Consider the following 14,208-nt stretch of genomic DNA (forward strand, 5'->3'; position numbering starts at 1 on the left):
GAACCTGTGGGAGTGGATTACAAGGACATTAGACCCAGGGGAAGAATTATAAGGCTTGACAGGACCAAATGCCCTAGCCTGGGATTTGGGGTTTCATTTTTTCATTTGATCACCTAGGAGTGGTTTTAATTGTCTCTAGTTTGCCTAACTGAAATTTGAACACGATGATGATCTCACTGGTTGAGGTGGAAATGCCAGAACTTCCTTAGAATTCTGTGTAGGAAAGAGTCTAAGGTCTCAGGAAAGTAAACATGTTGAAACAGATCTATTATACACAAGCTGCTCATACCCCTAGGAGAAGCTGGAGCACGCTCCCTTCACTAAAGTATGAGGAACTCACTCATGGCAGCAGGTGGTGGTGGCAGAGTGAACTCATATTCTTTTCTGTGAACAACTTCTATCCATTTAAGAAGCAGTTAATGACTTGCTCCTGGCCCTGGTAGAGATGGAAACAGACACATTACAGACACTCAGTGACTGTGCTACCAGAATTACAAGTGAACTGGGTGTTATCTGATGCACTGAACCATAATATTGACATGCACAGAACCACTCCTTAATAAAATGGAGGTGGCAGACACAACCAAGCAGGTGGCTGAGGCTCCCATGGTACCTACTCCTGTTTCTGCCACTTCTCCCTCAACCCACACCCATGACCTTATTGGGAATTCCTTATTACCAGTTAGTGGAGGAGGAAAAAGTGGGCCTCATTCAAGGGTGGATATCATGATACTCTGGCATTGGCCAGGAGTGGAAGCTACATTACAATCCCCAACCGAAGCTGGCTTTGAAATACAAGTGGTGAAGGGAAATCTCCCCAGTGGGCAGAACTTCAGAGGATCCCTCCGGTTGTCCATTTTGTGCAGAAGGAGAGATGGCCTGAGGTCTTAGTTCACTTTGACTCATGGGTAGTTGATAATGGGTCATCTGGATGGCCAAGGTCTTAGGCCATCCTAAGGACAGGAAAATTGGTGTGAATGAGGTATGTGGATGCATCTCTCAGAATAGGCACGGGGTGTGAATGCCCCACCAGAGGGGTATCTATGACAGAGGAAGTCTTCAATACTTAGGTGAACAAGATGAGCTGTGGCTTTCAGTCAGCTGCTTTCCAGCCACCCCAAATGCTTGTTCAATGGGCCCACATCCAGAATGGCCACAAGAACCAGAATGGAGGCTGCGTGTGGGTTCCATAACACGGACTTCCATGGTTCATCTGACTATTGCCACAGCTCAGTGCCCAGCCTGCCAACAGCAGAGACCACACCAAATGCACAGACTGGCACCATTTCCTTGGGGGGAGGGATCAGCCAGCTACCTGTTATATCAGATCTCTCCCCTCACAGAGGAGGCAACCCTTTTTTCCACTCGCAGAGATAGGAATAGAACTATGCATAGATTTGCTTTCCTTGCCCAGTGCTTTTGCCAGAATTGTTATTCCTGCGTTTGCAGGAGTGCCCTATATTACCATAGTGTGTTCTACAACAATGATCTGACTAGGGGCACATCTGACTGCAGAGGAGCTGCGGCAGGTGGCTCACTGGTTTGGCTTCATCTCCCATCATCCAGAAGCATCTGGCTTGATGGACCTGTGGACTGGTCTGCTGAAGGTTCAGTTATAGAACGAGCTGGGAGACACTAGCTTGTACTCACAAGATGCAATATACACTTTATACTAATGGCCAAGTGTGTGGTCTTCCTGTAGACAGAATGAGCAGGTTGGGAACCAAAAAATGAAGAGGAGTGGCCTCACGCTGGAAGAGTGTTTGCTGCCACCTGTGCCCGATCTTGAACTTGGCAGTTTGGAGCTCCTTGTGTCTAGGAGAGGAACAGCTCCACCAGAGAATTCAGTAATTCATCTTAGGAATTGGAAGTTGAAACTGCCCCTTGACCATTTCGAGATCTTCATGACCCTGAATCAATAGGCAGAGAAGGAAGTCACACTATATAAGCTAAAGCGATGGGTCCCCATTGCTATGAGGAAATGTCATTGTTGCCTCACAATGGAGAAGGGAGGACTGTGACTGGCACCCAGGACATTAAAGGAGGAGCCTGTCAGTCCTCCCTTGCCCAGAAGTCCTGGTCAATAATCAACGGAGCAACCCAGTAAAAAGCAGACCACTGAGGACTCAAGATTTTTTAGGAGTGAGGGTTTGGATCCCTATACCAGGTGGAGAAGCCCCACGTGAGGTGCTGCAAGAGGATGAGGGGGACATAGAATAATGGCAAATGGAGGCAGCTCTGATTAGCGCTGTATTTTTGTGTTTTATTTTATTATTTTTTTAGAGAGAAGGAGAGAGAGCATGTGTGCTCCTGCATGTGAGTGGGAGAGGGGCAGAGAGAAAGAGAAAAAGAGAATCTCAAGCAGGCTGCACACCCAGCACGAGCCTGATGTGGGGCTCAATTTCACAACACTGAGATCATGACCTGAGCTGAAATCAAGAGTCAGACGCTAAACAGATTGAGCCACCCAGGTGCCCCTGATTAAGCACTTTAGATGACCAATCAGCTATGGAGATGGGGACTGTAGCAGCCACTCGTTATGTAAATTGCTTCTTTTGTACCCACTTTCTTATATAAAGAACACTAGTAGTGACTAATGTTTTTTTTAAATGTTTATTTATTTATTTTTAAGGGAGGAGAGAGAGAGAGAGAGCAAGCATGAGCGGGGGTGGGGGGTGGGCAGAGAGAGAGGGGAAGACAGAGAATCCCAAGCGGGCCCTGCACAATCAGCACAGAGCCTAATGTGGGGCTCAAACTCATGCACCGTGAGATCATGACCTGAGCTGAAGTCAAGTGTTGGATGCTCAAAAACTGAGCCCCCCAGGAGCCCCATGACTAATGTGTTAGTCTCAAGTGGTTGCAAGGTGAATTGACAGTACCTTGTTAATATGGTAGCCAATGAGACTTTGCACGTCTGTCTTAGGGACAAGACTTCACTGGATGAAAGACAGGAGTGAATGCTGAGAGGCAAAGGGGTGGACTGTGCCACATACCTTCTCCTTGCCTGCCAGGTGATCTCCTCCCCTCGCCTACTCTGACCTGGGAGGCTGGCTTTCGTGGGAAACACCATCAAACCTCTATGCCTGCCGGCTTCTGCTTGAGTTTGACCAAGGAGAGACCTGGAGGATCAAGAAGAGTGAGATCAAGATATTTGTTTCCATTGCTGCTTCCATGCAGGATTGTCTTGGGTTGGCTGTATCCCTCAACCAAAGGTCATTGCCCCCATCAAGGCAGCCTTCTCTCATAACTTTACCCTTCCCAGGTCTGATAACTGTGCCCTCCCTTCCCTTTGGGGCCAAGAATGGTAGCAGCTCTGCTGCTGCTAACCCCAGTTTATAGCACAAGCTCTACATCCTTCTGTTAATAATTCTTTGGTAAATAAATCCTCCCAGGATTATCCTAATTTGCATGTGCCTCTGCTTCTAGCTGAGATCCTGACTGCCATAATCTTCTTTCTTTAAACATCCCCCTTTCCTGTCTCAAGGGCACTGAACACATTCTGTTTTGAATCATGTGATCTGTATCTGCATCTAGTCAGTGCTCAGTAATGGTGATGATAGTGATTATTATTAGTAATGCTCATCATTTACCGAATGCTTTAACACTCACTCATAGCTTCCTAGTGAGGTAGATATTATAATAATATCACTGTTTATTGATAAGGAAATTGAAGCTCAGAGAAGCTAAGTGACTTGCTTAGGGTCACTCAGAGAGTATTATGGTTGAGGATTTTAACTGAAGTCTGTGGAGCTCAGAGTTCCCTCCTGGTTACTGTTGCCAGGACGGGTTTATCCACTCTGAGATAGGAACTGTTTGTTCCTTCCATCCAAATACTGTCCCCAGTGATTGTTTATGTCTCTAAGTGTCTAAAAGTAAACCTTCGTTCTCTTGGAGCAAATCATCTTGTTGTCTTTGTTACATAGCAGATACCCCGCGTTGGAAAATCCTAGGAAGTTTGTATCTACCATCAGACCTTTAGTATGAGAATGACCTTCATGTGACCTTCCTAAGAGATTTTAGACTACAGAACAATGTCCTGCCCGGAGTATGGCAGGGAGTAAGAGGGAGATGATAGAAATTAGGGATGGAGTGTGGAGGGAAGGAAAGAAGATGGTTCTGGCTCTCCCCTTAGCAAAGTCATAAAGCAGATGATTACAATTTTCATAGGGAAGCTTGGGTTCTGGTTCTAGCCCTGACCCAGCTTGCTGTGGAATGAACTCTCCAAGGCTGTCAGTTTCTTTCACTATTATATGCTTAAGGTATAGTTCTAAGGTAGCCTTCACAGCTCCTACCTCCCTGTATTTGTGCCCTTGTATAATGTCTCCCTGTGAATGTGACTGGACCCGTGACTTCCTTTGAACCTATAGAATATAGTAAAGAATACGGTATGGTGTTACTCTGTTGATTAGGTTGTATTAGATTATGTTATGTTTTCTAAGACTTGCTAGCAGACTCGTTACTGGCTTTGAAGCGGCAAGCTCTCATGAATCCGACAGCCAACAATCTGAATGATTTTGGAAGCAGATCCTTCCCTAGTTGAGCCTCCAGATGAGAACTCAGCCTTGACCAATGTCCTGATTGTGGCCTGTGAGACCCTAACCTGGAGTCCTGCTAAGCTGCACTCACACCTATGACCCACAGAAACTGAGATAATACACATGTGTTGTTTTAAGTCACTAAGTTTGTGGTAATTTATCATACAACACAGAAAACTAACACAATGCATGATTTTTCAAAATGCTGGTTATATTTTTAAAAATTATTATACTGAATGCTAAAAATGATTTGGCGAAAGTTGTATACCTACATTGTTAATTGGTATGAACACTATTTTCTCTTATTATGAAAGTTCTTAAACACAAGCAAAAGTAGGAAGAAAAGTTACAATGAACCCAAGTACAACCATAGCCTAGATTCAAAAATTAAGATCTTTTCATATTTCATTCATCACTCGCCTTTTGTATAATAATTTCAAAATAGATCCCAGACATCATGTCATTTCCCTCTACATAATTCAAGTATGCAGAGTTGAAAACAAATGACAAATTTCTTTACATAACCACCTTGCCATTATTTCACCTAAAAATCTTAAGAATAACCATGTATCAGCTAATGCTCAGGCAATATGCAAATGTCTCCAATTATCTAAAGAATATCTTGGCATTAATACATTACAATATGAAGCAATATGTAACGTACCTTAAAGGTTTTGTTATTCTTTGATCTAGTATGGCTATTCCTGAGAGTTTATCATAAAGAAAAAATTTAAAAGATGATAAAAGTGTGATATCTATTAAAGAATTATTCATAATGGTGGGAAATTGCAAGCAACTCAGATATATAGTATATAGATCAGGATACCCCCTGGAAAATAGAGTCCTCATCAGTACTTTCAGTAGTGGGAAGTTGGAGTGGGAGAGTGATTACAAAGGTGTTGGGATATGAAGCAGTTCAGAGATTGGCAACAGCAGGAAGTCTCTTCCACCCCTGGTCGGGGAGGGACAAAAAGAAGAAGGAGGTGGTAGTACTTAAGCCCAGACATTGGAGCCACATCAGGAGGGGTGTTTGATGAGGCTAGGACCAGAGAGGAGACACAGCTATCATTGGGACACCTTCCACATGTGGGCGGTGGGGCGGGGGGGACATGTCTCCTGGCTTCTATTTTTCTCCTTCCCTCCAGTCTCCTGTCAGGGTCTCCTATTGGCTAAATCCAGCCAGAAAACAGTGGCAAGGGATGCTGGGAATGAAGTTTTCAGGATCTGCCCTTCTTGGGACAGAGGTCCCTCCCTAGTCTCCCAATTAGGAGCCCAGTCAGGTTTGGGAAGGTCAGGAAATGGAGCTGAGAAAGCAAACAGGCATAAGTCTGGCACAAAAACAAAGGCCCTAAAATCCGTCCAGGACAAGATTAAGGCCAAAAATATCCCAAAAAAAGGGGCTCCTGGGTGGCTTAATCGGTTAAACGTCTGACTTCAGCTCAGGTCATGATCTGGCAGTTCATGAGCTTGAGCCCTGCGTCAGGCTCTGTCCTGACAGCTCAGAGCCTGGAGCCTGTTTCAGATTCTGTGTCCCCCTCACTCTCTCTGCCCCTCCCTTGCCCATGCTCTGCCTCTCTCTCTCAAAAGTAAATAAACATAAAACAAACAAAACAAAATAAAAATATCCAAAAAAAGATAATTACTAACTTGTGACACATCCACCCGGTGTGTTCCTTGACCATTGAAATTATAAACATGAAGATTGTGCAGCAGTATAGAAAATACTTATACTGAATTATAATACATTATTACCCCCCTTTACCTTTCTTTTTTTATATCACCTATCACTTTCTAAAATAAAAAATAAACCTAATTATTATGTTTCTTTTTGGTTGAATACCCATGCTAGAAAGTTCGCTCTTGAAGGGGAAAGCAATTTTGCTTTTTTGGTTCGTTGATGTATCTTAAGTGGGCAGTGCCTTTATTCATGTTAGCATGAATAAAGTGATGTGAAGAAAGCAAAATACAACACGCATTTTGCAAGGTTGTTGCAAGGGTTAAATTAGTTGAGATATATAGTTACTAGCACATAGTAAATACTTACTGTACTTAGTAACGGTTAATTTCACCCAGGTTGGAGAAAGCAGACAGAGAAGGAAGAGCTGAATATCCAGGGGACTGTGGTATCTATCTCCACAAAAGGCTTCATCCCAAAAAGGAAGATAGAAAAACCACCATTAGAATCCCAAAGAATCAATGTGGCGCGATGAGCGGAAATAGTTGGCCCTGCCACTTACTAGCTCTGTGCCCTTGGTCAGATGACCTAACCTCTCTGGGTAGTGTACTTTCCTTATCGATAAAATTGGAATAACAATAATACTGGATTTTCAGTATTGCTGGTTTCTTTAGTGTTTGCCCATCCTTCCTTCCTCCAGGGAGAACAAGCCTGGCCTGGAGCTGTCCGGAGTGCTGAAGACATCCTCCCTCCCTCAGCTCCTTTCTCCTTCCTTCTCTCCTTCCTTTCCCTGCTTGGCTCCCCAGAGCCCTACCATCTGAACAGATCGAATTTTCCAAGTGAACAGATCGAATTTTCCAAGTGGCTTCTTCAAGCCCCTGTTGGGGACAGGAAGGGAATGAGCCATATATGAAGCACTCCCTGGGCAGGAGTCCCAGGAAGCTGACAGGCAGCAGGAGTGTTAACTGTAGGGGCTGTGGTGGGAATGAGGAATCTCCAGGCTAGAGTCTTCTTGGAGGGCTTGACATCTGAGGACACTGGTGCAGCAACCTTAGGACCTGCAAAGAGTCAGCCCCAATGAGACAGCATGGCAGGTGGGTCATCGGGGAGCTTGTCCTGAAAGAAGGCAAGAAATTGGGTTGGGAGGTCAGCAGGATGACCTTTGGCTACAGGAGCTGAAGAGGTCCCAGCTCTAACAGAAATCCTCCACTCTCCTTCCTTGGGTTCCTATTACCGTTTTAATTTTGCTCATTTGTCTGTTAACGTAACCACAGGCATCTTCATCTTTTTGGGTCAGGATACTATGAGTTGACTAATTCCATGAGCCTGGCTCTATGAGCCAAGCACCCTGTGCCTAATCATCAGCATCCATCTCCTAGAGCCTAAAAATACAAACGGTTTCCCCCAGGATGGGGTTGAATTAACCCACAGTGCCGGCACTGTTCACACGCTCCTGGGGGAAGGGCTGGGAGAGGGGACGTGGCCAGCTTCAGAGACAAACACCACCCATTTCCTGATTTTTACTGACAGAACATCAGAGCTGACGGATCTTTGGAGACCTGCACAGCTAAACTAAGCCTTCCCTGTACAGATGGGAAAACCAGGGCAGAGAAAGGGGTGTGGACCCTGTTCCACAAGTCAGCAGGAGAGCTGGAGCTAAAAGCAGCTCTGCCGGAGTCTTCCTTAAGTCCCTGTATGCCATCAGCTGGAGGGGTCCTGGGACACTGAGTGTGGCCAGCAGGACTGCAGGGGTCGGGGACCCTGCTGCTGCTTTGTGGGACTGAAGGAAGTCCATATGCCTTTCTGTACCTCAGTTTCCCCATCTGTACACAGGGGAGTTGGTTTAGATGTTCCATCTTTAAGGATCCTTCAGCTGTGGTGGTCTAGGTGTTTGATAAAAGGGTGATTTTTGTCTTTGGCTGGGAGGTAGGAAGCCAAGCTCCAGTCCCAACTCAGCCTTAACTTTTGGTGAGAACTCAGACACGTTGCTGTTCCCCCCGGAGTCAGTGTGCTTCTCTGAAAAAGAGGGTAAAAGCTCTCTTCTTGGGACCTCTGGGAAGACAAGGCAAAGCAGTGGATCACAGGTGATTTGGAAAGCACAAATGAGGGGGAGAGGTGCACGTACGCTTATGTTTCCAACCAGAAATGATCAGCTCTCTGTGAGCCCAGAACAAGCCCAGCTGTTCAGAGGGGTTCATCCTGAGCCCTGAGGGAGCGAAGAGACCACTTGGCGCATCATGGCAGAAGCGGAGGGAGGGCACAGCGCGCTCCTCAGAGGCTGGCAGGAGAGGGCCCTCCCCGAGTCGCCGAGCCCTGAGCTGGGAGAACCATAGCATCACAGGCCTGAAGGGCTCAGCTTGACCCGCCCAGCAAAAACTGGCTACTGTTACAGATAGGGAGACTGAGGCCTCAAGGGCAGCGGGGGCTAAAACTCAGGCCTCCACCTCCCTGTCTAGCGCTTTCTACACCAAAGTACACCTGCCGCTCTTCCAAGATCCCAAGATGGTGATGATGGTGACTGCGATGGCGCTGGGGATGATAACTATTCCACATAGTAAGTACTGTACCTACTTACTTCCGCTTGGCCAGTACCACTTACTACTTCCTTACCTGCTTGCCACAGTGATATCCTCACCGTAGAGACTTTATGCATTTAGCCCTTGCCACAACTCTGCCAGATAGCTGTCATCATCTCCATTTTACAGACAAGAAAACAGAGGCTCAGAGAAGTTAAACGTCTCATCCAGAGTTAGGGACAAATGAGGGATAAAATCAGGGTTTATTCTTCTGTGTAATTCCAAGGACCTTATTATTCCTCTGAACTGAACATAATTTCTAATGTGCTTCCCTGCACAGACCACGGCTGTTGGCATTGAGAGGGCACCCCCTTACTCTCCTGACATAGACTTGCTTTTTGAAAAAAATTTGTTAAATGTTTTATTCATTTTTGAGAGAGAGAGAGAGAGAGATAAAGTGAGAGCAGGGGAGGGCAGAGAAAGAGAGACAAAGAATCCAAAGCAGGTCCCTGGCTCCAGGCTTTGAGCAGTCAGCATAGATCTGGACGTAGGGCTCGAACTCATGAATGGTGAGATCATGACCTGAGCCAAAGTCAGACACTTAACTGACTGAGCCACCCAGGCAAGATCTCTCCTGACAAGCACTTCCAAGTGTAGGCTGCTTCCAGCTTGCCTCCTCTGGGAAGCCCTCCATGAACTCACAGTACCTCCCTATTGGTTCTGCCTACTGCCTGCACTTGTGGTCAACTCTTCTCTTGGCTGGAACCTACCTTCTTACCAGCCTGGCATTTTATTTTTTTCTTTCTTTCTTTTTTAATATTTTTTTTTTTGAGAGAGAGAGAGAGAGAGAGAGAGAGGAACAGAGGATCCAAAGTGGGCTCCACACTAACAGGGTGATAGCAGAGAGCCTGATGCCGGGCTTGAACCCACAAACCACGAGATCATAACATGAGCCTAAGTTGGATGCTCAACCGACTGAGCCACCCAGGCACCCCCCAGCCTGGCATTTTCTTAAGGGTAAGATGAGATCTTATGCCTTCCTGTGGCCCCCAGAGTGCAAGGCTGCCGGCTGCATGAAGGAGGTGGGAGGACTTGGCTGGGTGCCCCGGATGGGGAACGGACCATGTCAAGGCTGTGGGCAGAGACTGAGCCGGGGTGGCAGGACTGTAGGCTGGACGTCAAAGTCCTGGGACAGAAGGGCGGAGTGGGGGGTCCTCTAGTCCAAATGTCCTGGTCAAGGAGGTCCTGTGTAGGGTAGAGGATGAGTTGGAGAGACTTGTCCTCATCCTGTCTCTCTGCCAACCCCATTCCCAGTCTCCCTTAGTTTCCTCATCTGAACAGTGGAGAGAGAACAGGCCCGAGGGGATTCAAGATGGGACTGTGCCTGTGCTCACCATACCCAGGCTTTGCTTGCGCCATAGGGCCCTGGAGTCCAGTGGAGTCAAGTGCCAGGGGATGGTGCTGGGCTTGAGGATAAGGGGCAGGGGAGGCTCACAGCGGCCCCGAGCACCAGTCCACCTAGGATGATGAGTGCAGGAAACAACAGTAATAGTAGGTTGAAAGAAGCAGGATTTATTGAACACCTAAGGAAGGACCAGGGACTGCGCTGAGTGCTGCACGTTATGGCACACAACCATCATGGCAACTCCATAAAGTAGGCTTTGTTTTCCGCATCCTCACAGAAGAGGGAAATGGGGCTCAGAAACCTCAGAGACTGGGCTAGGCCCACGAGGATGGAAAGCAGTGAGCCAGGTCTCACCAGCTCTGACTCTGGAGCCCACACCGAATGACTGGGCTTCTGCCCAGGCTGTGAGTCAGTCTTGGGGAGGACGTTAGACCCCAAAGCTGGGAGTCTTCGGACATGATGGGTCCAAATCCCTCGTTTTATCAATGAGGAGGCTGAGGTTCTGGGGGAAGGTACTGTGTGCCTCAAAATCATACAGAAAGTAGTGGCAGAAAATGCTAGAAAGCAAACTTTATTTTTGTCCCCTTTTCCCAGGACTACGGGGGGGATTGTCCCCTGAAGGTTGGTATCGGATGCTGCCACACAGGAAGACGTGCCTGTCCTGCCAGGGTCCGTGGGGGTCCACTCTCAGTCATCCAAGGACAGCCTTTTTCCCACCTCTTCTGTCTGTGGTGCTTTGGGGTGCCATCCTGTGGGCTGGCTTCCTCCCCGATCCGGCCCTCGGGTCAGGGACCTTCACCTTGGGGGTGCTGGGTCCTTGGGACTGTGACCCCATCTTTGCCAGGGCCCTCCCCAGTGTAGCAGCCCAGCTGGCTGTGGACCGAGCCAACCAGGACTCCTCACTGGTGCTGGGCTCGAGGCTGGCTTCCGTGGTCCTTGCCATGGGCTGTGACACCCCTCATGCTCTGGCCACGTTCCTGGCCCACAAGAATACCGTGGCTGCCTTTGTGGGCCCTGTCAATCCCGGTTACTGTCAAGCGGCAGCCCTGCTGGCCCAAGGCTGGGGCAAGACCCTCTTCTCCTGGGCTTGCGGAGCTCCAGAAGGAGGAGGTGAGCTGGTGGCCACCTTGCCTTCGGCTGCCCACGTGCTGCTGTCTATCATGAGACACTTTGGCTGGGCTCGCATGGCCATCGTGTCCTCCCACCAGGACATCTGGGTGGCCACAGCCCGGCAGGTGGCCGTGACTCTGAGGACGCATGGGCTGCCTGTGGGGCTGGTGACCTCTCTAGGACCTGGGGAGCAGGGGGCCACGGAGGTCCTGGAGCAGCTCTGCCGCGTGGACGGTCTGAAAAGTAAGTGTCCACGGGTGCCTTCCTCGTGTGGGCAGCATGGACTTCATATGGCTGCTGGTGGGGAGTTTCCTCAGCATCAGACAGTGGGCTGAGCTCGGGACAACGGCCCTGCATTTCATCTCACAGCAGCCCCCTGAGCTAGTCCCGTTGAGGTCTGCGCTTCACAGCTCAGTGAAGGTAGGTAACTTGCCCAAGTCACACAGCTGGCAGGCAGGGCAGTCGGGTTTTGAGCTCTGATTCAAGTGTTGGTTGAGGAGTGGGAGTCAAAGGGCTTTCTTGCCTCATGTCTGGTATATTGAAGGAAACGAGAGTGTAGGGGTACTTGAGCCCGGGAAGGTAGTTAGAGTCAGAATCACTTTTTTTCCCCCGATTAATCGTTTCTTGCATTTATGGAACCCTGCTGTGCTGAGTGCTGGGACACACAGGTGAACCGGACAGATCAGGTGGTGGGTCTCCAGGGGCTGACTAGGTAATGGAGAGACAGCTATATAAGTAATAAGAGACAGGTGGTTACGACAGAGAGCTCAAGGCCAACAGAGGGAACAGAGGCCTGGAGAATGAGAGGAAGTACAAGGCTGGGGCCCTGGGGATCAGAGGAGGCTTCTTGGAGGAGGTGACATTTGCCTGTCTTGAAGGAAGTTGTTAGCTAAGGTGAGGCATGGTGGGTAGACTGTAGAGGAGAGGTAGCACCTGGAAAACAGAAGGGATTTTTTTTTTTTTTTTAAGAGAGCACAAGCTTGGGAGAAGAGCAGAGAGAGAGAGAGAGAGAGAGAGAGAATCTTAAGCAGGCTCCACACTCAGCACGGGCTCGATCCCACAACCCTGGGATCATGACCTGAGCTGAAATCAAGAGTTGGACACTCAACCCACGGAGCCGCTCAGGCGTGCCCGGAGGGACCTTAAAGTTAATCTAGACTGGGATGATTTCAAACTATGGGTTGTGATCAACAAACCAGTTTAGTGAATCAAGACTAACATTACAAAAGAAGGAAAGAAAGAAAGAAAGAAGAAAGAAAACAGGAGAGAAAGAGAAGAATGAAACAGAATAGATAAAATAGAATGGAATAAAAGTGGTGAATGCGAGAATGTATTGCAGGTAGCAGGGGAAAGTGTTGTTCTGTGAAACTCACAACCACCATGTTTCTCATTTGAGGGAACCGGAGCCAGTGCCGCCCTGGGGGAGGGCGGGGTGGGCGGACCCCCAAGCTGATGTGGCTGCTGGTTAGTGAGTCAGCCCCAAGTAGGGAGTGAGACCCGGCCCAGGTTAGCCTGCTGCCCATTAGGACCAGTAGCCCACTTCCCTGAGCCCCAGTTCTCCAGCAGGTGAAATGGGGATAGTTGAAACCCACCTCACAGGGTCACAAGGAGCAGATATTTGTGGCTGAGTGCTTTGTAAACACTTCCTTCAGCCAAGAGTCACTGGGCACTGCTCTGTGCCTGACCCTGGCTGGGCTCTGGGGAGGGGGTGGGGAGGAAGCACCCAGGTCCCGGCAGTGAGGAGCTCCAGTCTGGTAGGAGCTCCTTTGCTTAAGGGTGGGGAGGGCTTCATGGAGGAGGTAATACCAGGGCAGGGCCTGAGCATGAGAAGTTGATTGCAGGCGGTGATGAGGAGGAAGGGGTTCCAGGCAGAGGAACCCGCTAGGGCAGAGGAATGGAGGTAACATGTTGGGATTAGAAGGATCGGCTCAGTTCTGCATGACTGGAGCATGGTGGCAGTGGGTGGGGGACGCGTCATCAGACTCCTCCAACCCTTTTGCTGGATATTGAGTTCCAACCACATTGGTGGCTTTCAGGAGCCAGGGGGGCAGAGTGGTTCAGGGCATATTCTCTGGAGTCAGATTGCCAGAGTCTCACTCCTGACCCCACCTCCTGCCAGCTGTGTGTCCTCAGGCAACTCACTAAACCTCTCTGTGCTAGAGTTTCCTCATCGGTGACATGAGGCTAATGACCCCCCTCCATCACAGGGTTGTGAGGACGAGGACTACTGCAGATAAGGGGCGTAGAACAGTGCCCAGCACACAGCGAGCATGGCTTGCCATCAGTGTGGGTTTTTCCCAGTCCACGGCTTCCTCCCAGGCTGTGGGGATCGGCTTTCCCTTGTGCAGGGAAAGCAGGGAAAATGCAGAATGGCACCCCCCACTTACAAAACAAATGGGTCTTTTGGTTAGCGTCCAGAATAACCCCCGGGTGGAAGAGATGGGAAAAAGGAAGCTCGGGTCCTATTTACCCCCAGTTGTAGTGAGTGAGTCTCCGAGCCGCCCCCCCCCCCCAATTATACTGGGGCAGGGAGCAGCTGGCTTGTGGCCCGTGGCCCATACAGCATGGCCCTCCAGGCTCAGCAGAGATCAGGGCTCCAGGCTCTGACTTCCACATGACTGGGGTCCTCGGGCCCCAGCAAGGGGACTCTCAGCTTTCCCTGGTGGCTCTGTTTTCCCGGATTTCCTAGAGAAAGGGATTGCAGTAGGGAACCTAGACCACAGCCAGAGTAAGTGGTAGCCCTTTGTTGACTGAGGCGGTCCCCCTGGTCAGGGACCCAAGTGGAGAAGAGAGGAAGGACCCTTATCTTGGGCAAGGGCTCTCTTCTGTCCTGGGTGCCTGGGGATGGAATTGGCTGCTTATCGCCAAGGGCCTATTTCTTTCGCTAAGGCAAAGAGGAATCTATTCATGGTAGGGGCGTGGACCTGAGAGTTACGAGCAGCTCTCCAGGGCCACAGACTCTGGGCT

At 49.1% G+C, this 14,208-nt stretch overlaps 1 protein-coding gene across 1 annotated transcript in view; it reads left to right on the forward strand.

Annotated features, from left to right (window-relative positions):
• Positions 1-14,208, forward strand: part of LOC122201192 (guanylate cyclase D-like) — a 100,852-nt gene that overhangs the window by 55,401 nt on the left and 31,243 nt on the right. Inside the window, exons 2-3 of the mRNA XM_042907123.1 lie at positions 8,667-8,764; positions 10,753-11,484. Coding sequence (XP_042763057.1) covers positions 8,667-8,764; positions 10,753-11,484 — 830 coding nt within the window. The remainder of the gene's footprint in view (positions 1-8,666; positions 8,765-10,752; positions 11,485-14,208) is intronic.

This window comes from Panthera leo, chromosome D1 (genome assembly GCF_018350215.1).
Source record: "Panthera leo isolate Ple1 chromosome D1, P.leo_Ple1_pat1.1, whole genome shotgun sequence".
Classification (NCBI taxonomy): Eukaryota; Metazoa; Chordata; class Mammalia; order Carnivora; family Felidae; genus Panthera; species Panthera leo.